The sequence below is a fragment of the Bacillus rossius genome, chromosome 12 (assembly GCF_032445375.1).
Source record: "Bacillus rossius redtenbacheri isolate Brsri chromosome 12, Brsri_v3, whole genome shotgun sequence".
NCBI classification, from domain to species: domain Eukaryota; kingdom Metazoa; phylum Arthropoda; class Insecta; order Phasmatodea; family Bacillidae; genus Bacillus; species Bacillus rossius.
The window spans coordinates 1,178,084-1,205,604 of record NC_086339.1 but is presented as its reverse complement, the minus strand read 5'-3'; the positions used below and the strand labels follow the sequence as shown (position 1 = coordinate 1,205,604).

The 27,521-nt window shown below is 37.9% G+C and overlaps 1 protein-coding gene across 5 annotated transcripts; it reads left to right on the top strand.

Moving 5' to 3' along the window:
• Positions 1-186: 186 nt before the first annotated feature.
• LOC134537328 (band 7 protein AGAP004871-like) lies at positions 187-27,521 on the top strand. Of its 5 annotated transcripts, none has more exons than XM_063377646.1 (9): positions 187-449; positions 1,005-1,087; positions 14,149-14,249; positions 16,154-16,309; positions 19,607-19,704; positions 22,178-22,339; positions 23,425-23,590; positions 24,318-24,457; positions 25,579-27,521. In XM_063377646.1, exons 2-8 carry the CDS (start codon positions 1,027-1,029, stop codon positions 24,420-24,422), a joined length of 849 nt encoding a protein of 282 aa, XP_063233716.1. In that variant the 5' UTR covers positions 187-449; positions 1,005-1,026; the 3' UTR covers positions 24,423-24,457; positions 25,579-27,521. The 5 variants fall into 5 exon arrangements, with proteins under 5 accessions (XP_063233716.1, XP_063233715.1, XP_063233719.1 ...); XM_063377645.1 differs by lacking the exon at positions 19,607-19,704 and adding an exon at positions 21,141-21,238 and having other exon boundaries at positions 193-449; XM_063377649.1 differs by lacking the exons at positions 187-449; positions 1,005-1,087; positions 19,607-19,704 and adding exons at positions 9,368-9,386; positions 21,141-21,238.

Genomic DNA, 27,521 nt, shown 5'->3' with positions numbered 1-27,521 from the left:
AAAGCTAATTTATTATTTACAGGGCGCCAGCAGAAGAAAAATATACAATTTATTGTACTCCAGCACACAGTAGGGGCACGAGACTATTCAGGGTCAGGGGTTCAACACCTAAAGACCAAATTAGGGTGCTCTGGATGTACGATTCACGACGATTTCATTCCGGCTGTCCTGGATTTCAGAATGCCACACTGAAAAATAATATACACGCGGAGACTCAAAAATACTTTTATTACTAACGACCTCACTATAAAAAACTACAACGATTTCTTGTACATAGATATATAAACCACGCAAATGACTTTTTAGAAGTTAAGTATTAGTAGTAGATTATACCCGCCTACTGAAGAACAAGGTTTTCAATTTATATCATGTATGTATATAAAAAAGAAGAATAAGAAATGTGTTTAGGGTGGAGTATTGTTGACATGTTATATCAAGAATAATATTAAGTAAGTATTTATTATAATGTTTGAAAATGTATTTCATGTGGCATGAAGAGGAAGGCCAGGTGCGGTGTTTTATGATAATTTTATTATAACATGAACGAAAGGTGTGCTGAACCGGGCTCGAACGTTTGGATATTTGGGTTCTGCGTACTTATTGACTTTTTCATTAGTCATTTAATCCGTAATGTTGATTGGCAATACAATTTTATATGGCCATATTTAATAAAAAATGCTAGTTCTGAGTAAAAGTTGTGAAGTTTTGTTGTTGCTAACCTTTTGATAGGATACGTGCCCAAATCCCCGAGCTCAGGTTTGTGCTAATGATAAAACATTTTCTAGTCACTAAGCACATGTGTACGTTTACTGTTTTCCAGTTTCGATGATTATATTCAGGTTCGGTTCTATATCGATCTGCTACTCGTTCAGTTCAATTTTGCACGCACCTGTACCTCAACCCGAATTTGAACCCAGAACCCATTTCACTGAAGCTGGTTTGTATACAGTATCAGTACGTGGCATTGCCAAAATTCTAATTTTGTGGGAATTATGTTGTTGCAGTCTCACGGAGACAGAAGCAAACATGGCTGATCAGGGAGACGAAAAAGAGGGAAATACAAATTCTCCCTCACACACTGTAAATAGTAAGTGTATTATGATCATTTAAAAATAAAAAAAAATAATAAAAATACTCTGGTGTAATCTTTGGTTTTTATTTTTGAAATGTAATTCATTCCTGCATGTTTCCCGAAGCATGATTGTAACTTTGGTTGAGATCCTAACTTCCCATGTAGTTTTGATATGCATTTTTTTTTGCAGTGAAGAATCTTGATTGTTATTGCTATTGTGTACCAGTGATCATGTGTGACTTATTCAGGTTTTACTAATTTTTGTAGAAATTGTCAGTAAAAATTAGGTTGCTTGTAGTACTCTGTATTTTATATCACTTTACTACCAGAATGCATGTGTATACAGCATGTTAAGAGATTTGTGTCGTAACGCTTGTGAATCCAGCAGTAGATAAATGGATATTATTAGTGGCTAAGAAACCATTACCTTTTTTTAAATTCTTATAATAAGAAAATTTGTACAGAAATAACATTAACGTTTCAATTAACAGAAGGTTAATTTTACAGACCATTAATAGCCTATACCTTGGTTCATGTGTGCAGAAAATGGAAAAATGTGGATTTTTTAAGTTCATTTGGATCCTTGACAGCAAACAATGCATGCACAGTGCAGTTTGCGAATTTAGGGCTATGTGATTAGATTTTATCTATAAAAAAAAGTTTTGAATATGTTTTTCATGATTAGCATCTCACATTTAAATGAAAAATGTGTTTTTTACTGTCTTACTTTGAAGTTATAAAGTAAATGAATTTAGTTATAAAATTTAATTTTAGGACTATAAATTTCAGACACACACTATGCTTGGGTTACATATGTGTTCCAGACATAATTCTGGACAATAGGGGCTTTTAAGTAAGGATTGAACCTAACAACAAAATTATTTTTTGTGCCTTAACTATGTATGTAATATTATTTTCTTGGGGTAATGTGTGATATGTATTACAAATAATTTTCTACCTCTTCATAGTGGTAAAGGGATCCTTAAACAATCCTTAATGTTTTGATTTCGCAAGAGGGTTTGAACCATGTATACATTTTGGGAATGATTCTTGTAGTAAAGAAGAATGATTTGAAACATTTTTTTTTATATATATGCCATTCTGGCGTACACTATGTCATAGGCAAACCTCAAGAGTGGACAAGAAAAATGAATATACAATCACACAGAAAACAAGCCAATCATATCATGTCAAATGTTAAATGCATAGACAGCACACAGAATTCCGTGGAAGGAATTTGAAAAAAAGGTTACAGCATAGATGAACACAGTAAATACAGTCAGCAAAAACCTAGTATACAAATGAGCTTAGTATACAAATGTCTTAGATGCAATGTGATATATTTTTGAGGTGAATACTCAAGAAAGTAAGTAAAAAAATTTAAAAAAAAGTATGGAAATATTGTATGTAGAAGCAGTTTGTTTAATGGCATCATCATCGTATGTATAGTTACTCTCATGACTGACTTAATGGTTGTGTAACGCTGTGATATAGCACCTGCCTGCAGAATGCCAGCGTGTGGCGGGAAGTCGCCCACCAGGGGTCTGAGACCAGCACTCTGCAGGTAGCCACACTCGCTGTTCACACACAGCAACACTTTCATGTGTTTTATATGTATTTGAATCTGTCACCAAAATATTGCACGTGAAGTTAAAGAAAAGCTTCTTTTTTTTTTATTTGTGAGCTTTTAATCATTCTTATACTTTTCGAATTTGATTTATCAACTTTGCAAAGTAAGTAAATATTTAATTTATCGCTGAAAATCAATTTTGATTACGTATGTCGTTATAATTGATTAAAGATAATTGAATGACCAGAGACAATTCACACACAATGTAGTTTTTCAAGAAGTTATTCATTAAAAACAAATTTTCTTGCTAAATATTTTGTTGTCATTATCAGAAATAATTTTCATTTACACCAAATTAAAAGAAATTAAATTTTTAATAAATATATTGCATATATTAAATTAAATTGTTTGTTATATTCATCATTTTTTAACCTTAGGCATCTTACAACTATCTAGTAGAAAATATATTTGCTAAATAAAATTAATCTGGTAAGTATATGCAATTAAACGTTTTTCTCTAGTGATGAAAATTTATATTGGTAATTTTTTTTGTGTGAAATATTTAAAAAAAAAATGCTTCAACAATTTAAAAATTTAAGTATGTATATAGGTCTTTTAAAAAATGAAACATTTAACTTAGTTTTGTTTTTGAATGGCTGTCTTATTCAAAAAGAAACTCTTTAGAAAACTGCGGCTCACAAAATTATTGAGTAAACTCAACATTTTCTTAACGGGTCTGCCTACCTAAAAATTGGGCATTAGGATGTTTTAAATTGATGTAATTAAGGAAAATATACAGACTATTGCGATTTGCCTATTTTTAAGACATTAGGTATGTTGTGAGCTGCCAAACATGTATAATAATTAATATTTTTTTTAAATGCTAGTAACACGGGAAACAAGAAGAACAGAGCAGCTATGGCTCAATGGTATGTAAACAGTCTGTTAGTACAGGTGGACAACAGAGTGATTTCAGTGCAAATAAGATGATTCGGTAGTTTACTTGGACGGGGCAATTTGGCGACCCCAGCACGCAGTAGAAAAACAAAACGTTCTGTAAGCTTTTGTGTAACCATGGAAGGTTCTGTGTCAGACTCTGTAAATGAAAGTTTCCAGAAGGAACAATTGGCCTGAGACGTAGCAGAAACAGATATATAGTGACTCACAAGCTGCAGGGGGGCTTCTTTGGTTCAGGGACGTCAGTTAGTATGTAGAGTCCACGAAAGACACAGGGGACCACCCTGTACCAGTAATCTGTACTACAAGTTGTAAGACTGTCTAAGACAAGAGTTGTAATCGTGCTGTAGAGTAACTTGTATTCGAATGTAGCCAGATGTATGCCTCATTCGTATTAAGTGAAATAAACAGCAAGAATATTTCTGTGAGCAGTAGTTAGGTAATTGCCTTTCACTCTCTTACCTACCCACTCAGAAGAAGAGGTATCCAGTCCGCTCGGGGATACGACAATTAAGGTTCTTCTTCTTCTTCGTCTTCCATATTTTGAGCCCTTTAATTCACATGGCCAAAATGGGCATTTTCACACTGCTATACATATCTTAAAAACTTGTTATGGATGGTCTATGAAATCACCCAAAATATGTGGATTAAACTTTGATGCACACTTTTCAATGATAAAATAGTAATATTATAGTATTACTGCTTAAAGTGCTTCATGACTATGGACGACTAATGCTCACCACCTAGCTCGTGGAGGTACACCTCCTGATACATGTGCTGGCATCGCCCTTGCATCAGCCTTGTTTCTGTCAAAACAAAAAATACACGTAGGCACCATCAGCCATGTTGGATATTGCATTTTCATGTCATTATTTTTGTCCAGGAAAACTTCTTTGGATGTTCGACGATTAGAGATAGTTATTGTATTTTTTTGTTCTGTAACTAATTACAAGTTTTTATTTAATTTAACATGTTTGTTTGTGTCAAATCTTGCAAGTTAAATTCAAACCACTTCCGCCTGAACTAGAGAGCTGAAATTTTGCATGCTTGTTCTTATATATGATGACAATAAATTTATTTGATGCACACAGATTCCGCCATTTTGAATTTTGGTCACTATCTTTAAATTCAGTAATATTATTATAGAAAAAATTGTGAAAAGATGTAAAAATTTGAAATAATTTACTTAGTTACATTTTAATAAATTTTATTTTTTAGTAAATATTAATAACTTGAGTTTTAAAAGCAATTTTACAAATTAAATTTATTTCATCTCCAGATACATGCTGCAGTCAGTGCAGCCCTAGACTTGGCGAGCCGTGATAGTCTGGAGAGTGGCCATTCTGGTGGGTTAAGGAGTCATCCCCAGAAAATATAAATATAAATTCTTTTAAACAGTGATTTGAAGCCAATCTGGAACTTAAATTTCTGAGAGGTTTTGCTAATTTATCTTAACAAACTGTGATACCACAGGTGCATCAGTAATTAAAGGGGCTGGCGTAGGGCCCTAGGCAGTTGCCTTGAGCCACCTCTGTTGTCTGTCATTCATAAAAAGTGAGGTATTTATTATTAGTAACATTTTCGCCCAATTGTTTTTTCTGGGTTTTCACAGTTGAATAATTTATACTTAATTGCCCCTATTATCTCACGAAATATTTCTTAATAAAAATCTGAAGCCTTTTTTCACAGACGAGAGAGCCAAAACTCGAAGTTCGTGCTTTTTTTTCTCCGTATCTTTTATGTAGCTATCCTAACCAAATCAACTGTACACAATGTTTTGAAGTATTTATAATGTAGCTAACCTAACCTAATTGACCATTAGTATCCTTTTATCAACACCGCCATATTTATTTACAATGAACAAAAAAAACCGAAGATGCACGATTGGGCGTTTGGCTCTCTCGCCTGTGAAAAGGATTCCCTTCCGCCCTAAGCCACGTCGTTCAAGTTTGTGAATGGGGTGGGGGGAGCTCCGTGTTCACTTGAGGGTGGCGAGAGATGGCGCGGGGGTGTTTTCTTGACAGTCGTGTGTTTTGTGTTGGGGCGAATGCACTCCACCCGTCGACGGGCCGACTTGCTCTGCCCATGGCCGTCTGTTAATATACAGGCTGAAGGAGCGATTACACGCAATCTCTATCCTATACATGGTGGAGTAGCTGTGTCCACACACACACATTTCCAAAATGGGATGGTTCAGTTCAGTACAGAAGTGACTTGCATCGTGCAACTTGCAATCGTTTTCGTCGTCGTGCTCTAAGAAAATGTTTGAAAAATTGTGCAATTACATTGTTGCAATATTCTTAAGTTACTAGAAGGGAGAAAATATAGGTAGTATGTGATGTTCACCGTTAATGTTCCACACACATTAATTTTCGCTTTACAATTATAAAAATTTAATAGTTTATTATGTTTGTACCTGCTCATCTTCTTGAGTAAATAGAGCTGCATCATCTACTAGACTACATCCCAGGACCGCAACTAAGGGGGTGGGGGGGGGCAAGCGGGGCATACGCCCCGGGCACAAAGCTGTGCGGGGGCGCCGAAATCGCTTGCATTGTAATTCCTACTACAACTGGTAACTGGTAAAAAGTTTTTTAACTTGCATGCCAGGAATGTCTAATCTGATTTACAATATAACGTCTCAACATATTTAATGAACAAGTCTAGTAATTATACGGACTACTTTATGGACGTAGTGGGTTCATGCGTGGAAGTTACAGTAGCACAGAAACTTTTACAATTTAGGTATGGAAAATGCTTAAATAGCACCATTTTTCCGTGGGAGGGCCCCCGAACCCCCCGCTTTATTGGTGTGGGTGCCAGAGACTCTAGTTGCGGTCCTGCTACACCCTTCCACACAGGTGAAGTATCCGGGCTGCCCCACTCTCCCAAGTACACGAGGATAGTAGCGTGACTTCCCTTACTCGCCCTAGTTGCTACCCCGCTTACTCTACCCGTGTAGTCGCTCCTTTAGAGAGACAGCAACTGGCTGAATGCTGCCTGTTTGTCCTTGTGACATCAGCGGAGGTCCGGCTTCTACGCCATGGCTCTCCCTGTCGCTGTGCATGTGTTATGCTTGGGGAGGAAAATTAATTGCTGCAAGCTTCGTCACTGCAAGCCAAAAAGGCAATTATTTTTAAAGCTCCATGTTTGCTTCAGGCTCCGCGAGACTGCAACAACAAATTTCCACGAAATTAGAATTTTTGCAGTGCCACGTTCTGATACAGTGCAGAAACCAACAAGACACAAACCAGCTTCAGTGAAATATATTCTGAATTCAAATTCGGGCTGAGGTACAGATGTGTCTGAAGATTTAACTGAAGGAGTGGCCAGATCTAAATTAAAACGAACCTGTAAAAAATCAACGAAGAAAAAAAAACATATGCATGTGCTTAGTGACTATAAGACGTTTTATCCCTGCCTGTTTTGCTTGGCTCAAAAAATAAGTGGTTTTTTGAAACACAGAACTACGGTTTACATTGTCAATTAAACTGCTGTGTATTTGCAAAAACATAGTTTTTTTATCCCTGTGGATAGTGCCTCTAGAACCTAGATGGCGTGGATGCGGGCAAAGGTAGATTGTGTTCTAATTGTAGTTCGGTCCAAAACACCAATAAATCACATGCCAAGAATGCTGGCACCTTCCCCAGCTAGTGACCTGTGAATATACTGTAGCTTTTAAACGTCGCTTTTTATCTCTCTCTCTCTCTCTCTCTCTCTCTCTCTCTCTCTCTCTCTCTCTCTCTCTCCCTCTCTCGACCCCCCCCCCTTTTTATATCCCGCACAACAGTCAAAAACACAATTTTTTTCCATCCACTCGGAGCAGTGCATGGAGGTCGCCAAGCGACAGAGAACGGGGGTGGGGTTGGAAAAGCACGCAGTTTGCTAGAACCTGGATTTATATTGCGCGAACCAACCACAAATTGCCTTTCTAACTACAAAATTCAAAATATGCGCTAATGTTTGGCCCTCTCCCGCTCTTTTTTATTCCCTTTTCACACCGTGTAGTCCTGGTATCGCCAGTTGGTGACCGCGTGCGTCCATCTGTCTTCTGCTGAGGTTTGTGTCCGGGGGGAAGGGGGTCGAGGTTTATGGTCTGCGAGATGCGAGGAGGGATCGCGTGTAAACTCTTTGTTGCTATTTCCAGACGTCGATCCCAGCTGCGAGCTTTATCTCCGTCTCCGGCGCCGACATGCTGCAGTACACGACCCCGCGCGAGACATGGCTGACTTACTTCACCTCACTTCACTTCACTTCACTTCACTACACTACTTGGATTTTGGCCTTGGGGGTTGCCCGTTTAGCCAGAAATTAGACAAATTTGAGTTTGTCCCAAGTATTAGAGATAGTAACATATTTGGCTGCGGAAACGTGGACCTATGCCCGATAATCACGTTACTGACTGGCAGACAAGCACAGTCTGAACCGGTGGACCTAGAGATTTGAAACTCGGAGGAAATATTCCTTGAGTCCCAGGACTGCAGTAACGAGGGATTTTTTTAAAAAATCCATCCCTCTTAAGGGAGAGAAACGAGGTGGTAAAGTTTGTATGAAGAAACATCTTACGATGATGAAATATTGTAAATATATTCTTTAAAAGAAATAAAATAACTCCTTTTTTTTTAATTAATCTCATAAAAGGGGGGAGGGGGTTCAGGGGCTTTAAAGAACAAAATTCCAGTTTTTGCTTGAAAATCCCCATGGCAACAAATTTTGCATTGTTAATGTTTCCTTCGTCGCAATTGCAACGGCTATAGTGCATTGTTGATAGCATGTCACGATGGGAATGGTAACAGCAAATTGCATAACGCGCCAGAAAGGCGTTTTTGGTCGTTTGGACATTTTATGTGTGGTTGAAAGCGTTTTGATAAGTTTTTTGTAGTCTGATGTATTTATGTTATAAGGTAGGTTAATGAAACAGAATATTTTGTTACACAGGGAGGAATGGGAAAACTCAGGGAAATTGTCTAGTGCAGTGACGACCGTCTTTACTCTTTCCGAGGGTCATATATCCTTTTCTAAACTAATCCTAGGGTCCGGACACAAATTAATTAAAAATTAATTAGGTAATATTAAATGTCTTACAACAATTTTTATGTCGTATTATTCTCTTGAGCAACGAATTAATGCAATGTGTGTCATGTGATGATGGAACGAAAAATAATTATCTTATAAACCTTATTTATAAGAAATAAAAAATCGAGACTGAGATGAATAACCACTAAACAATTCTGTGAGAATAACACGGTGTCTGCTGACAACTTGTTCTACATATGCGTACCGCACATGGTAATGAAAGGCAATATATTTGCTAATATTTGTTCGTTGAAGCGAACCTCCGTCGCAATGAAATGTTCCCACGTGAGTTTCTTGGCGGTTCTTCTTCCGTTGTAATCGAATTGTCTTTTTGCCAGTGATGTAGTACAGGTAAATATGAAGGGATAAGCCAGACATCAAACCACACACAAATAGTGGAACATAGAAAGTGATTACCACACAGTCGTATGACATTATAAATTATGACGACCACTGCAATGCCCCGGATGCCGATTTTAAGGAATGGTATATATTTTTCTTCTTATATATATATTACATGTATGTCTGTATATATGTTGAAGTATACGTATACCCTGCTCAGGGATTGTGAAGTGAACCAGGTTGGGACAGTGGTCGGACCGGCTCGCGTGAAAGCGGCGACTCGTCGGGGCGGGTAGCGGCAGTGTCGCCAACCTAGTCGACCTCGCCGCACAAGTTGGCAGCACGTGTCGCGCCCTGTCGCCTCCGCAGGTACGTCTCGGCGCTGCTCGCCCGCCATCACGATAGCGCGGTGCAAATTCTACAGCGACTAAATACTCACATTAAAGAAAATGACGTACTGCCGGACGAACAATTTGGTTTTCGCAGCGCGCATTCAACAACGCATCAACTGGTCCGTATGACAGAACAAATAATAACTGCGTTCAATCAGAATAGCTATAATCTCGCAGCGTTTTTGGACATAGAAAAAGCCTTTGATAGAGTACTTCATGAAGGCTTAATTTATAAATTATATAAAACTGGCTTCCCCGATTGTTATATTAAATTACTGGCCTCGTATTTAGAAAATAGATCGTTTAGAGTCACGACAGAAGGAGCACAGTCCGATTTAAAAATAATTAAAGCAGGAGTCCCACAAGGCAGCATCTTGGGGCCGGTTTTATTCAATATTTATATCCACGATATGCCTAAGCCCGCACACCGATCAGTTCAGTTTGGCTGCTACGCGGACGATACGGTATTGTTTAGCAGATCTAGTATTCTAGAACTCGCAGCAGACAGATTACAAACCGCGTTAAATTCAATAGAACAGTGGTGCACAAAATGGCGAATTAGGGTAAACCCTACTAAATCAGAAGCTATAGTTTTTACGCGTAAACATCTCCCGCCACTTGAAGATAGACCACGACTAACACTTTTCAATGAGCAAATTCCTCACAAAAATGTGGTTAAATATTTAGGCGTACACATGGATAGGAAACTACTATGGCGCGATCACATAGAGGCGAAAAGAAAAACAGCTTTCACTAGGCTCATGGCCCTCTACCCCGTCATGAGCAGACGTTTAGGTAGCTCTGTTAAAAACGGAATAATAATTTATAACGCACTAATAAAACCAATAATCACGTATGCAGCGCCGGTGTGGGCAACAGCAGCGGAATCTCACTTAATCAAGCTACAGAGAATTCAGAATAAGAGTATTCGTATTGCGACAGATGCGCCTGTGTATTGCCCCGTAAGGGCTATGCACAGAGAGCTCAAACTCGAACTTTTAAAACATTATTATTTCCGAACTGCGCAAAAATTCTATGATAAATGTGCCATAAGCAGAAACCCATATATTTCATCACTGGGCGAACAAGATCCAGAGTTGCATGGAAAATATAAAATGCCAAATTCAATCTTGGCTCACAGACCTCCGTAGTGTGCTGTGGCTGGCTGAGCGATCGGCCAATCAGTCTCCCGCGAGTTGAAACTTAAATTATAGACATTAACGAATAATTTGCTTATTCAAAATGGTCCGAAGCACGCAGGTGTAGGTTCGGCTCCCGGGAGTTCACTGCCTGTTGTGTTAGGGCTGACTCCCTATGTACGATGGGCATGGCCCGCCTGGCAGGCTTCACCTCCAGTGCCGGTTGTGTTTCTGAAAGACATGGGATTTTGAATTACAAGCTTGCAACCATGCCAGAATGCGAATAGGTCTTGACTTAATTCACCTGTAACTTTATACACCGACAGTTCCTCTATATATAACTAGTAGTATAGTAGTAGATATTAGAGATTTGTAAATTAGTAATAAGCCCTAGATACTAAGTAATAGTCATCAAAAATATATATTTCTAAAATAATAATAAAAAATCTAAAAAAAATAAAAAATAAAAAAAAATTAAAAAAATATATATATATTTTTAGTTCTTATTTTAGTTTTATCTTAAGCACTGCACGTCCATCCCTGAGTTGGGTGTTTGCATATTTCGTAACGAAATGCCTAGTTTGTAAGTCATTTATCTTTTTTCTGTTTTAGTTTCTTAGTTTTTTAGGTGCTGACTGGCGGCGGAGTGAGTGGTCAGTGCAACCACTCACCACCAGGGGCGCTTGCGTCCCTGGTCACTAAATCCAGTCCTGGATAAAAAGCAAAGCGGACTACGAGTCCAAGTTCCCAACCCCCGCATGGTAGACTCTTTTCTACTCTGTCCAACACTTCATCCAGACCATCCTCTGTCTCCTGTAAACTCCTACACGTAATGCATGCCAATTTGCATCCCGCATGAATGTGCCCAGGGTTTTCCCTGTGTCTATGCAGGTTTTACCTGGGCCCAACCTATCTCTAGTTATAGTCTAGATTTAAGAGTGAGGGGAGTTAGTCATGGCGCCAATCGCTGCCATGGCTGGCCAATCCCCTCCTAGCACATGATGCATGCGACCCTCTCCTTGCATGGCTAATCCCAGCATGACTAGGCGTATAGGCTTCGGCCTGAGACGCACCTAGGTCCCTCCCTAACCCGGACCCCTCCAAAATACACTTAGTTTTAGTTAGGTTAGGAAAAAAAAAAAAAATCGCGGTGCGGATGTTTGAATATCCAGTAACGTTCGACACACACGTGACGTAGTCGCGACGGAAGTGGCGCACGAGACGGACTTCCCCGCGGGGCCCGTTACGCAATAACGCGGAAACGTAAAAAAAAGGAAACGGATCTGAACCCGCAAGAGACGCAAGTTTCGCTATCCGTCCGCCGCTTTCGCAATGCGTTGGAAAATAACAAACATCAACCAGTGAGATGAATTTCACTGTTAACGAAAAAATTATTTAGTCGGGAAAAAAACTGAGATACGAGAACACAAAATGGTCCAAATTTACACGAGGTTAAGTTCCCGTACGTATAATTTATTTGCATTGCAAATTATGAACTATTTCATTATTGTCTGAAGTAGCTTGGCTTCTGGGTTGTAGCCGTGTCCTAGGCGAATAATTCACCGACGTTTCGGTCGACATTGCAGTCGCCTTCATCAGGGAGCAGTTACCTACTGATGGCCTTGGAAGCCTGCGAACATGATTTAATTATTATTTAATATATAATGAAAGTTAATGAATCAGAATAAGCATTCCAGCATATTTACTGAATATCATTGTTGATTAAAATTTATCTCGATTATTTTATTCATACTTTACAAACAGTACTTATATCACGCCAGTTATTTTATTATTTTATACTTCTATTGATTCTTTGCATGTGTAATCAAAGTTAAAGCGCTGACGTAAGTGCACGCTGTGTTGGACCGAGCGAGCTGCAGGCGGTCGGGAGAAGTTAGTGCCGCGCTCGGCCGACAGAGGCGCGAGGTACTGGGTCCCGCCGCCAGGGGCGCTGCTCGCCGCCTCGCGGGTCGCGGGAACTCCAACCGCGTGTCGCGTGTCCTCCGCCTCGAAGCGCCGATGGACTTCGACTGCAGGCGGACAGAGTCGGGCGGCTTCGAGGGCTCCGTCGTCTTCCGTGAGTTCAGACAGGCTCGGTGGTCCCTTCCTGGGAGACATTGCAGGACCATTTCTGCCCGTAATGATAATAATATTACACCTGCAATTGGGCATCCGCCCGGTGGCAAGGAGTTCCCACCCCTTAACTACCCTCACTCCTTCCCCTTCTGGAGCCTCCTTCGTAAGTCCTTCCCTCCTCCCACATCCAGTGTCCTCCCCTCAAGCTCGTTCCACTCTCGCCCGGTCTTCACAAGGAATACCTGTCTTCCCCTCTCTGTCCGTCTCCATTCCCTCTGAATCTTCCACTCATGATCCCTCCTTCCTCTGTTCAACCTAGCTCCCAGCTTTCCCCAGCTTTCGTGACATCACCGCTACGTTCTCTCGACAATGATGTCATTATTATCTGGTACAACGTGACGTCAGCTCAGGATGTTGAGTAAACTAGCTGTGGCCAAGTTATCATCCCAGTGTGGCAGTTTCAGGTAATCTTAAATTGGAGATGGTTGGCCCAGGATTCGAACTCAGCTCCTCTTCTGGACTCTATGTTGAATTGCCACTCAAAAGAATCATCAAAGTCTGTTAACTTTGTGTTTTGGATTCTTTGTGTACAATTTCAATCAATTTAGTTATTTATGTCAAAATTTTCAAGTGAAACTTCTTTGATGAGGGGTCCACAATTTTCAAGCATTACGAAAATTTCGATCACATGAGGGGAATAGTTAAGTGCAGGGTGGGGGAACCGGTAGAGGAGGAGAGTGCGTCTGCGGCGACGCCACTCCAACGGTCTTAAAAGTTTTAAACAAAAATTTTTTTTCCCAAGTGATAGTGATACAACAGGTAATATTATAGTTCCATACAGCAAAAAATATATATATATTTTATTGTTATTGTAGAATAATACTCAATGGGCACCATATGGTTTTAATGTCTCTTATAATTACTTTTATATTTTATCTGTACATTATAAAAATTTTAATTTTAAAATAATGTTTTGCTAGTTTTCTTGTATATTTTTATAGTTTGATCATTTAATAGCAACATTTGTGTTTACTGTCGAAAATGATTGTTCTTTAAGAATGTAATTCTTAGCATGAATACTTTGTCTGGTATGCATTGGCTTGAATATTATGTGGTGCATTATTAATTTGCCCAGAGGTAAGTGTAATTTTTCAGGAAAGCAAGTTTTTGATTTGTTTCAAATTTCTTCCTTAGTAATAGGAATTGCTTAATGAACTTACCGCATTAATTCTTGGTATTATTATTATTAGATAAAAATACTATTTGAAAGATAATCATTTGATGTTTTAATTGTGCTAACTCGAATTCATAAATGGCCATAGTGTCTTTTACCTCCAAGGCACAGAATTATATTTCTGTATTTCTGCTTTGTTATAAAATGTGTTGCATAAATGTGTTGCTGAAAATACTGTAGACCTAACTTTGCATTACATGTACCATATTTTGCATGCATGAAAACAGTTGAAGTACCAGTGTTGATGCTGGGATCATCAAACGGTAAAGCGAGCAACGGAAATGTTGCAGCGGAACCAGAGCCAATGGGGTGCGTGGAGATTGTCGCCACTCTCGGCTCCATACTGCTGCTGATCATGACGTTTCCGTTCTCGCTCTGTGTCTGCTTCAAGGTAGGAGCACACGACATTCACTGTGATGTGCCGAGGGCACGCTCCGCACTCTCACAGCTGCCAGTTCCTGGCAGGCTGATAGTGGAATCAGTTTGACCGAAATATTTTACAATTAATTGACTTTCTGACATGCTATGTTATCGGATACTTATCACACTAATAATTTAACACTCAATTTTTTTTTTTTTAAATTGAGTGTTTACAAATAAACAATTTGTTATTCGAACTTGATTAAATGTTACAATTTTTTTTTCTGCAACTACTGCCGGCATATTTAGTAATAATTTCCTGTTGCTTGAAATTTGATATTAAAAAAAATATACATTTATAATTTGCATTGTATTGTTACAGTGTGTTTATGTAATTTGCAATACTTATGACTTCAAGATAATATTTTAAATCTTGTTATTATAGCAAACCAAAGTCATATGAGCATGTCCAGAAATATATAAACATGAAAAAAAAATTTACCTTTTGTAAATTTCATTAATCAAACCTACTTATGAATTAGAATCTTTATTTTTCACCCTTCCTTGTTAAAAAAAAACTAGGCCTATGAATTCACACTTCCTGTAGGGGATGTATGTATAGCACCATAAAATAGTATTTGAACCATTCAGTACAACGATCCAGTTATAGAAACTTGTGTAGGGCTTACATACAGCTTGTGATTACAAGAATTTGTTTTCTGAATTATGATAGTGTAAGTGATAGAAGGTACATACCAACACTTATGATATTGTAGAGTTAATTTCCATTTATAAAAAAATGTAGGGTAGAAATTATATGTTATGTACTATGTATTCATTTATATTTCATAACCACAGAATGGTGAACTATACTTTCATTTTAAATATATATTTAGTAATGAATTGTAGCATTGACGTGATTAAGGGCCTTGCCTACCTAGGCACACGTACAGTTTGCAGTGCTTCAGAAAAAAACAACTGTTTTTAAAAACTGCTCACGATATCAGAGTGCTGTCTATGAAAAGCATTTAAGAATACTCTGAGGGCAGATAAGTATTTCTTTTTCCGTATTTGGTTTTTAAACTGTAATTTTTAAAGGATGAAAACGGTTAAAACTTGTGATTTCAGAATAATTTTGTAGGCATGAAATATCCGGTACAGATTCTTGAAAGCACTCAAGGGACTTGCATTACATCTTCTTTTTCACTTCTCTGCCATAAAATATTTTTGTCACCGCTCAGATCTCACAGTTGTCTTTTGCACAACGAGAAAACTGCACGCCAGCTCAGAGCATTGCGCGCTAGAATCACCAGTGAGCGTCACACTTACCATTCCAGCCCACTAACAGAGTTAGGTTTATCCCTGACTAGATAGACCCCTTGAGCTCACATTTAAAATAAAAAAATGCATAGTTTTACAATTAGAAGATGTTGAAATTTGTAACTGCCACTTTAAGGGGGTGCCTCCCATTTCAGGTCAAGATTTTATATTTACAGTAATTACAGATAAACTTTTAGACTTTTTCAATTGTTTAACTTTCACGTAATGAAAAATATGTACAGCGCATACTTTTTGCATAATTAGCTGCCAAAGTTACATTTTTAACGTTTTTGGGTTGTACAAATAAGGAGAATTTAATTTATTGCAGAACTGAAAATTTTTAGGTTTAACTGCAATGCCACTGGCTACTTCAAGAAATGTTTTGAATTTATTTCAGAAAAATATTAATTAATTTTATCTGGCATTTCAAAATTCTCAAATTTGTTACGATTTTGACAGGCAAGAAACATGAAATAAGTTTTTGTAAATAAGTAAATGTACAGAAGGATTTACGTATTAGTTTATGTAAATCAAGTGCAGGGAATGTATTTTCAGTGCTTGTACTGAGACTAGATTGCATGGTGTTCTCTCACGTGGTTTGCTGGGCGATGCCAGGTGGTGCAAGAGTACGAAAGGGCCGTGATATTCCGCCTGGGACGCCTGCGCAAGGGCGGGGCTCGTGGCCCGGGCATATTCTTCGTGCTGCCGTGCATCGACACGTACTGCAAGGTGGACCTCCGCACCGTCTCCTTCGACGTGCCGCCTCAAGAGGTCAGTGTCTCGCACTTGTCGCTGCAACCAGCTGGAGGGTTGTTTCTGTTGATGTGATGATTTCCAGTCAAACGTGTGTGCATGGGCGATAATGTTCGTTGTTTCTTGGGCCTGCCAGGAGAAGTTGTGCAAATGCGATGTTCTCAGACCAGCGGGGCAATTCGGTGTAATTATGTTTTCGTAAGACAGCTGTATTATTAAAATAAAGCGTTCCTTCATTGGATCAGCGTGGCATCACGTAACACTGCGCAAACATTGAAGTTGCTAAGCCATCACAATGTTTGTGTAGGTTAATGTAGTTTAAAAATCTTAGACATTCTCCTTGAATACTTTCTCCAGATATCATACTGAAAATAAAGTTTGGTATTGTTTTTGAGCAGTGCAAGTATCTGTGACCATTTTAGTAGAATTTAAAGTACTATACTGGCAGGCAATGAACAACAAATTAAACAGTCTTAATTTTCTGTGGTCCACTTAGCTCGTAAATGATTAAAGGAATTGTTACATAGTTTATTGTATCAAATTTTTTCAGTGTGTATAAATATTGTTTTTAAATGTATGAGATTATAGTTTTTAATTAATTACTATCCAGTTGTAACAAGTCACAATTGTGTCCGGCTAAGGCTCATCTGACGAAATTATAACTTTTCAGTGTTTTGTTTTGTTTGTGCGATTGACAAGGAGAGGTAGTGAACTTCGGGTCACTGATTATGACCTCCCTTTGCGAGAGTAAAGTACTTACCAATAGCAATCCACCCTGCAAAAGATAAAACCCCAAAAAATATAATGAGGCACAACTTGTATACCCGTAACTTGCTCTTGAAAGTATTAATAAAATGTGGGAAAGCGGTTAAAGCATATGATGCAGCCACTTAGGTTCGATCCCACTTTCGATACTTATTTTAAATTTGTATTAATTTTTCATTGATAACATAAAACTTAATGTTTATTTATTGAAAATAATATTATTATTTTGTTGTTTTTTTTTCTGCAAACTTTCTAGCCGGAGTAGGTTTTGAATTGTCACACATTCTTGTCTAGATTCTATAAGAAAATATGAATAGCATTTTGAGGGCTAAAATTAATCAGTTTAAGGATAATATAATTAAAATTATTGTTTTTTTTTTTTAACAGGAGTGCAAAATACATGCTGTAAATATTATTATCACATAAAAAATTCCCTTAAATTTTTGAGTTGGTATTTGTAACATATCTTCTTAATGTTCAAAATTGTCAGATAACTGTTTCAGTTCCTGCAGGTACTACTCAGAACTGTACACTCAGACAACAGACATGCTAGTGTTTGTTTCTTAATGCTGAATAAAGCCACTGAGATCCATTTGGAGTACAAAATGTTGAACTAACTACTGCAATCACTATAATAACTGTTCACTCAAAAGAAGTTGTCTCTCTTTTTCTATTGCTGCACATTTAGAATACTGTGTACAGTTCTGAGCAATTTATTTTCCTGCATGCATACATTCAGGACTATGTTTGAACTTAGACAATTGTACCTAATACAAAGTTAGTATTCAAATGTGTTTACTATATGTTATACTGAATGTGTAGTGGGCAGATTCTGGTTATGTTTGTTATCTAGTTGTTTATAGAGATGTTGCAGTTAAATACAGATACGTCACATTTCCTCAGTTTGACACGTGGACCTAGATTATGCAGTGGTAACACACTGGACCCACTTGGGTTGGAATCCCGGCTCGGTATTCCTGATTACAGTTTTCCAAAATCACTTGAGGTTAAATGCTGGACTGTTTTGTACTGTTGTTCGTGCCCCTGTATATGGATGAAGGCCTTGTGAGGTCATTAGATACACCACGAGGGATGATACGATGGGATGGAGCCGAGACGTGGTGCGTTGCGGGAGGAGGGGAGGGGAGAACACCCTGAGAGAAACCCTAAATCCATCAGCTCCTTCATGTGAAATGTCCAGGCTAGACCTTGGTGGGATAGAAGCCGGACTGACTTCGCGGGAGGAAGCGGTCTAACCACTCGTATGCAGTAAGCTCTGAACATTTAAAATTTAATTTAACTTATTAGTGAAGCACCTACATGTTACGTAATGTACTAAAGTTCCTTTTGAAAAGTAGCTATTTGTACATCATTACGAGTTCACACGCCAAAAATTTAAAAACTTTAAATTTCCAATTGTTGATCTCAGAAAAGGCTCTTTATGCACACATTTTGATGTACAGAGATTTTATGTACAGTAATACCTCGACTTACGATACCACGTCTTACGCGATTTTTAATCGCCTCGTTGGTTGCAAAATTGACGGAAGGCCCCGATTCAATTAAAAAAGGGTTACAAAGTTCGGAAAACATAGACTCCAATGAAGAGCGCATTTCTGCTTGAAAACAAGAAGAAGAAGAAAAAATTATTAGCATGCTAGGCAAAAATTTTGCATGAGAAGGAAAAAATCTTGGATCCTACAGACGACTTTCTTAGATTTTATGAAGCCTTCGACGACAAAATAACGCCGGTTATATTTTTGCAATTAATAATGATATAATTTGCTGTATTAGCTAAGATTTTATTACAATTTTTTTTATAAATTATTGTTTTCTTAAGTTTCCAGTCCCAAGTTAACATAATTTGTATGTACAATACACTCCCAATTATCCGCGAAATTAAGTGGCAGGGCCACCGCGGATAGTGAAAATCGCGGATAATCCGCAAAAGAGCCGAAAGTGGGGAACAAAAAAGGAAACATTAATTTCAACTTAAAAATCTAAAACTTTATGTACAGTAAAAGTTACAATTAACAGTAAAAAATTTTAAATGTTGCTAAAATTGTAGTATTTGACTGAATAATTAACATACAATACATTTCAGTAATGTAAACATTAAAGTACTCAACCATACGACTAGAAACAAAGTGCGACAGAGACAAAAATAGCAACGCATGCCAGCCTACTGAGTGAGTTCCGAGAAGGCCTGTGGCGTTTTACTGTATACTGAACCCAATACACTTGTCAGTAGAGTTCAAATTGGCTCACTTGTAATAAAATACAGATTTACGTATGTGCTGTATTTTTTCGTAGCATGTGCGGATAATAGGGAGTTTACTGTATATATATTTAAAATTGTTCCCGACTTTTGTGCATTCGACTTGGTGGTTATAGCTCGGTCCCACCTATCACGTAAGTTGAGGTATTACTGTACGTGTCTTACTGTCAGTGTAATGGTTGTTGTTCTAGTGCTCATCTGTGTTCGGTGTGCTTCAAGCGTTGTGTGTTATTTCATGCTGTCGCTAGCCTGGCAGGCCACTGTACTTGCAGGTGTTATCCAGGGACTCTGTCACTGTGAATGTGGACGCGGTGGTGTTTTATCGCGTTAACAGCCCCATCATGGCCACCAATAATGTCGAAGATTACAGGTGAAACCCGCCAGTCCTTACCGTTCATTTCGTTTCTTTCGTTTTCAAATTCCGCTCTCCACTTGTATGTAGTGTGTACACTTTTCATTTCCAGGTATGTGTAGCACGGACGCACGTTATTTTTTTTTTTTTTTAAGTAGCAGTTTTTAAAACCATTATTGTTGTTATTATTATTACAATTTGGTACAGTCTTATTAAGTATGTTATTTCTTATTTGTCATGATGGAACTCAAATGTTGTGAGTTTATTTTCTTTGTTATTTTTGTTGTATTTATTAGGCCACAGTGGTTATCATGCTGAGTTTCCCTCTTCTTTGAACTGCATGTTCCCAATATCTTAAAGATGGTAGTGTGCCTAGATTCTAGCAAGCAGCCAAAATTGCCAAGTCCATTTTTAATTGCTTGTTGCTAGAAAATAACTTACTACATTCTGAAAAATATTTTACTAAACGGGAATATTTTATGGTGTTAAAGATAATTTTATGAAATTGAAATTTTTTTTTCAATAGACATCTTAGAAAATTAAAAAAATCACACTGCAAAAACTGCTAATGTATTACAAAGTTGATTTCCTTGAAGAATAACAATAATTGTTAGCATTGTGAATAATCAAATTAAAAAAATTAAGGAAATTGATACAGTAAAAATAAACTTAACCCAAATTAATGTTCTAGAAATCATTGTTACAATATCAAAATCTAACAAGTCAACAGTATGTACTGATAAGATTCATAATTAGCTATTAAATTCTGAAATATTAAAAAAATAAAAAATAAATTCCATATACTTATTTTTAACCTGGCCTTGCTTTTGGAGTAGGACCAGATAATCAGATGTGAAGGAGGCGAAGATGTGGTAATTACTGTAGTATATCACTCATTTTTCATCTCGTGCAGTGTGAAGTAAAAAAAAAAACTGCCACATGTCTGTCCACGTATTCAGTAGTAATAAGATTCAATCCTTCATCTGTAATTAAGGTGCGGTCTCACGTGCCATATTGAATTTTTTTTTTAAATTTCATTTCCTCATCGTTACTATTAGTTAAGGGCTATTTCTGTAAATATACCTGTTATGCATTAGCAAATGTTTTCAAGAGTTATTTACTGAGTGTGACATGACTGCATAACAAGGCGTGCAGGTGATAACAAGTAAAAACACTTGGGTGACTTTTAGTAATCATTGTATATTACACTTGGTAAATATCTGTTGAAAGTATTAGTGACGGAACAACATAGCGTGGTATTTGCAGAAAGAGCCCTCGACTGATAGCAACACGGGAGCACAGCAGAACTGCACAGTGGAGTCCGCCGCTGGGAGGAAACGAGCGTGGGGACGCTGGAGGGTGGGGGCAACCATTTCAGTTCCATCGTGACGCGGTGTCAGCATGTGCTTGTCGCGGTGGCGCACGTGTGTTCCCGATGTGTCGTGTGCATGCAGGTGCTCACCAAGGACTCGGTCACTGTGACCGTGGACGCCGTAGTCTACTACAGAGTCAGTGAGCCATTAGGTGCCGTTGTCAAGGTCAATAACTACAGGTACTCCTCCAGTTACTCTGCTTCCCGTGTCCGCGTGCATGCCGGCGATGCTTCCTGCTCCCGTTTGCTCTTCGCGTGTGGCTCTGGGCTGTTTGTCTTTTGTGGGGCAGAACCTCCGACAATATGTGGAGAAAAAAAAAATTTAACCATTTCTATTTTAAACCAACCTGTTTCTTAAATATATACTATGGTTTTGCTAATTTATCTTAAGGGTTAGTTTTATAATGCTAATGATCAATGTCATATGCGTCATAGTAGTCGATAAAAACTTTGAAGGTTTTACTCATAAGAAATCATGAAAACTCAGTTGAAATCAAAAGCAAAATGTATTGACCAGTACTTTAAACTGTGTGAAAGTTGCCATTTAATTCTTCTGCTTTCCGTTTAAAGTACATATTTTTTCGCAGAAACCCAAACAAAAAAGAAAATTATAATTAAAATGGTCGGTACGGGGCCCGCCAGGCGTGAGTCCCTGGACGGAGGCACGGCTTGTTCGGCTCTGAAGTCGCCCGCGAGTCGGTGAAACAAACTGTCGGTATCGACATCGCTGACAGTTCGAACACAACAACTTTCATGATAGTGGTAAATGAAAAAAAATTATATATAATTGTATATTTTGTTGTATGCGCAGTTTGGCAGTCCATGCCGGTGGCCATCTTAATGCTTGCTTTGTGATACACATCTTATTTTCAATAGTGCTGAGATAAATGTAATGTTGCCTGACACTTTCAATTTAAATTATTTAGGGTTTCTGTGAGAAAATAATAATTATAACAGCAAAATTATAGGAAAATGGCTTGCATGTAAAAGCATTTGTGAATAACATGTTTTGCTGAGCTGATTTTTCTATTTGTTTCCTTCTTTCGTTATAGGAATTTTAGTGCAACATTTGGTATTAAAAATCACTTGATCTCTAAACATTTGCTTGTATTATTTCAGCCACTCCACTCGTCTTTTGGCAGCAACGACTTTGCGCAATGTTCTTGGGACACGTAACCTTTCTGAAATACTGTCGGAACGAGAAGCTATCTCCCACACAATGCAGTCTTCCTTGGACGAAGCTACGGATCCGTGGGGCGTCAAGGTGGAGAGAGTTGAAATGTGAGTTACCTCAGTTTCACGCTATAGTAGTTGTATTTTGGAGGTGAAAGTGACATTTCACTGAATGTTTTGGGCTTTGAGCTGAGAATATATCTGAAATACCCAGCGTTGTCCAGGCTAAACTCCCCTCTGTTGATGACCATGTAATATAAGGAACATCACTGCTGGGTTTCAAGTCTGTAGTATGTAATATACTTTTAAAAAAAAACAGGAAATTTTGATTTTTAATGTGCTTAACCTGCTTTGGGGATTAATTTTAGAAAAATCTTTTCTTAGTGCACGCAAGGAATATTTTCTTCAAATTTCTAATCTCAAGGTTCATCGGTTTAGGCTGTGCATTGTCACTTTGAGAACCACTGCTGCAGCCTTGGCAGCGACCTTCCGCAGTTTCCTCGAACTGTGTCGTTGAGGCTGTCCTCACTAATGACCTCACTGCCAGCGAAATGTTTAACCCGAGTAAAAAAAAAAAAACTGGAGCGAGGTAGTTGTTAGTGGTGTTCCACTCACGTGGTGAGTGAGGATGGTGGTTTGATCCCCGCTCCTGGCTCGACTTCTTCACGAGCACTGGGTTGGTACCGTGTGGCTCGGAGCTGCTCTCAGTCTGGACTCTGGAGACATCGTTCCTCCTCGAGTGTCTGTTACAACTGTGCAGCGAGATACATGTCAGGGAAACATTGGAAAAGTGGGGAAAAAAATATACTGGCCATTTTAAAATAGTGTTTGAAAATTCGGAAATGCAAGAGAGAAAAAAAAATGAAAGTTCAGAAACACAGTGTTAGCTTAGTTATTTCTTTTAAACTATATAAAATTTAAAGCAATGTGCAAGTGCGTCAATTTTATATTTGGCACTATTTGAGGAGACTGTTATAAATGTTACTCTATAGTGAAGTAAACCCGACATTGAAACTAGGTATTTTCGCTTGAACACTTTGTGGTTAGGGTTTGCTCATTGGTTGAAATAACGAATATTTTATTTGAAAAGTGATTGGGATTTCTTTGATTGTTGGTGAGGGAAGGTGACAGGGACCAGCGGTGTGGCACGGCCGTTGTGCCACGTGGTGGCGTGTGTGGTGGCGTGTGTGCAGCAAGGACGTCCGCCTGCCGGTCCAGCTGCAGAGAGCGATGGCGGCGGAGGCGGAGGCTGCCCGCGAGGCCCGGGCCAAGGTCATAGCGGCCGAGGGCGAGATGAAGGCCTCCAGGGCGCTCAAGGAGGCGTCTGACGTCATGGCCGAGAGTCCGGCTGCCCTGCAGGTGCCACTATCTCACACCGTCCTTGCATGGCGGCTAGCATCAGGGAAATGTCTCGAGAATTTTTTTTAACTAAAAAAAATTACAATTTCAGTAGAGATTTATTTCGAGTTGTACCTGTTCCACGTACAAATCCTTCCTTCCCTTTTTTCCAACCCTTGTCTAGGTCTTACGAAAGGTTTATTCTCGATTCCTTTTTGCTCGTAAGCATATTAGCACTTTTACCAGGCTTCATTGTAATCAAATATATCAGTGCGATAAAATAGTTGACTCTTGCAATAGTTAGGAGTAGTATGCATACAAGTTGTGAATTTGAATTATTTATAGTTTTTGGTGACTTACTAAAGTGGTCAGGGAGAACGTATTTCAAAATCTGGAAGGGAATTTTCTATCACAGGTTTGCGAGCTACTCTGAAGAAAATCAAAATATATGCAATATTTTCAGAACCACAAGCTTACATGTTAAATTTTGATATTTATATACATGGATACAGTGGAACTCCATTGCAATAACATTCATGGAGGAACTGTGAAATTAAAATTGAAATAATATTGAAAATATAATTTAGGGTAACTATCTTATTAAATGAAAAGTTGTGAGGGGTAATTTACTAAATGTTTCTCTTTTATAACAATTAAAAAAAAAATACAGTCTTTAAAGAAAAGGTCAGAAAATGAAATTATATGAATATATACTCACAAATGCATAAAAATATTTTTTTTTTTCCAGCTCCGTTACTTGCAAACTCTGAACACCATCTCCGCAGAGAAGAACTCGACTATCATCTTCCCCTTGCCGATGGACATCCTCACTCCGTTCATGAAGCGCCCCTAGAGCCGTGGGCGGCTGGGACGCGATGGTCGTCACAGGTGAGGCAGGGGTGCAGAGTCGTGCTGGTCAGAAAGTTGGGAGAATGCAGGTGGGACTTGTGAACGTTCAGTGTTGTCCACCGCTACAGGTAACTGCCAACGAGAGCATGGCTCGTTCCGAGTGCAGTCTTGGGCGTGGACCCAACCCACCTTCCCACAGTGCGTCTTATACCCACACGTCTTGTACCCACACTGGCCTCAGCAAGGCACAGAGTCCGACTGTACGGGCACGCTCCGCAACGCTAGCCACACCAGACTTGGCTACTGGCACAGCTTCCCATAAGCACTTCAAACATTATTGTAACAACAGATAATTACATACCTATAACTATTGTGTAGCCTAAATACAGTGTAAATACATCATATGGTACACTGTGCTAAAGTTGAAGACGTGGTTTAAAATTTTCAGCTGATAAGTATGCCTTGAATTCATGTATGCCAATCTTTCTTCAAACCCAAGCATTGTTCACTTATGTGTAAAAACATGTCAACATGCTGCCTTTTCCCTGATATCTGGTTTTTTTTTTTGTTTAAGTTTTTTATTAATATTATATTCATATAGTCATTTATTCTGCTTAGGTATAAGTAGTGCCAGCTGTTACGTATGCATAACTCATTAACGGTTTCAAGGGGCGGATAGGGGGGATATATTACCCCTGTTTTTTTTTCTTCCCAAACTTGTGAAAAAATTTTCAAAATATCAGTGAAGTCAGTGTGATGCAAGGTGAACTGTCACAACGCCTGTGATATCAAATGTTGGAGAAGCCACGCTCCTTATGGCTTCTACTGTACGCCCATATGTCAGCGTGTCAAGAGTCAATAGTAATGTCTTTTTTTTTTTAAATACATTCCTTCCGAAAAAAATTCCTGTATCCTCCACTGCTCTCACTGTTCATTAATTGACAAGTCAATTTGTTTATAAAGTAAAATTAAATTTATTGTTTTCATATAACGAACCAAATCTCACCCTTTAAAGCTCCAAACTTTGTTTGAGATTTCTTCACTTAATACGCACGTAGATCTTTGCTTGCCGTCTCCCCCCGTACCGTCACACCATCAGCAAACAGTGCTGTCGTGTTGCCTGCAGTGACTCGAGTGAGACCTGGTTGTGTGTGTTGCAGGAAGGAGATGCCTCGTCGTCTCGCGGTGGACGTATTGATTTCTCGCTGTAGTCCACACCGCAGACATGGGAATTGTATGTTTGATGTTGCAACTGTCGCTTCTGCTCAGGCGACGGTGTCTTGATGTTGAGTAAAGACCTTGCACTTTGCCGTTTCACTTATGGACGTAAACTTGAAGGAAATATAATGTTGGATGTAAATGTTGGTGTTTGTCATGTTCCTTGAGAATATGGTTGTGGTTTTTATCATCTTTTGACATTTCTGGATAGTATTCTGGAGGTTTTAAGAGTGTTTTAAGAGTTTCATGGCAAAATAAATTTCCATTAATATTTATGCATATTATCTTTTTTTATTTTACAATTTGATTTTTTTTTACTTTGCATATTATTTTATTTTAGGTAATGCATTTTTTTTTATTTTTTTTTGCCATTTTTTGGTATGCTTCTAATATTGCTTTTGTATTGTAGTAAAAAATTATACATTTATAATGAGATTTTGCATTATAAACTTTTTTTATTTGATAACTTGCATTTATTTGATTTTTGCTATTTAATTTTTCAAATCCTTTATGTAGTGAAGCCATTTTGTAAAGCTTATTTCTTGTTTTAATTAAGAGGCCTATAATAGGGACATGAATGTAATTTATAATTGTTTTGTTCTTATTAAGTACTAACAACTGAGGTACTGAGGTATCAAACTTAGTAATCTCCAGTGAACTCTGCAGTTACTTAAAACAATTTTATTATGTGGTCATTATTGTAAACAATAAGGAAGAAATTTAATCTTAATTCATGTTTTACATCTGGTATAGATTATTTAAAAAATATATATATTGTGAAGTAGTTGTGAGTGTTTAAATAAGCATCAGCCTCTTGTTGTTTGGTACAATCATTAGATAATCTAGTGCTTGAAACTTTTTTCTTGGAACGTAAGTAGAATTACAAATATATAGATATTTGATGTAGGTATTATCAATACTCATATTGGGCCCTTTTTTACTTGATGCAATGAATATTAGCTGTGTTTCTCTGCATTTATTGATCAGAGGACGACTTCGTAACTGTTTCTGTAAACATGATCCTTGCTATCTCAGGTAATCCTTGTTAACTAGAACTGCTAAGACTGTGTTGTATATTCCCACAATCGATATGTACCTACAATTTTCATCTTGTTAAGCCAAACCATTGGAATCTTCATTCTTTCCAATATTGTTAAACAAACGTCCATTTAGAGTGACAATTCTTGCCTTGTGTGTTCTGATTAACAAACCAAGAACACCAACATTTTAATGGTACAATAGATTTAGTCTCACTGTTAACTAGAAACATTTTTGTTACAATGTAAAATTTGATGTTTTTGTTTAATTCTTTATTGTTCTGGGACATTTTCATCAAATATTAATTGTGATTATTCTGCCCTAAACTCAAGATAATCATTTTTTAAGATATGCTTAATGTATCAGCACAAATATACTTAAATTTTAAGCACACTTTCAGTGTTTTGAAGTAATTTTGTTATTGCTCAAGCATGTAGTGTGTGTTATATTCATGTAAAGGCATAATGGCAGTGCAAAGGGCAGCCAAATATTAAATTATTTAAAAATGTATTAGTAATGTAGTTGCTTCAAGTATAATATACTTTTTATCATTGTTGAATGTGTGTGAGGTAAATTAGAAAATTTAGAAAAATATATTTTTATTTATTAGCTAAGTAAGTCTGAATCTCAAATACTGCTGAATAGTGCAATGTATTAATATCATGCATAGGTACTACAAAATTTGAGAAGGGCAATAGAATGGTGACTAAAAACTTATGATAATCACTAAAGTGTTCCAATGCCAAAATACAGAACTTGTAAAATATTGTAGCAAAGTGGTTTTGAATTATAATTGTAAGGAGTTATTTGAATTTGAAACAATAAACCCACAACCTGATACACAAGA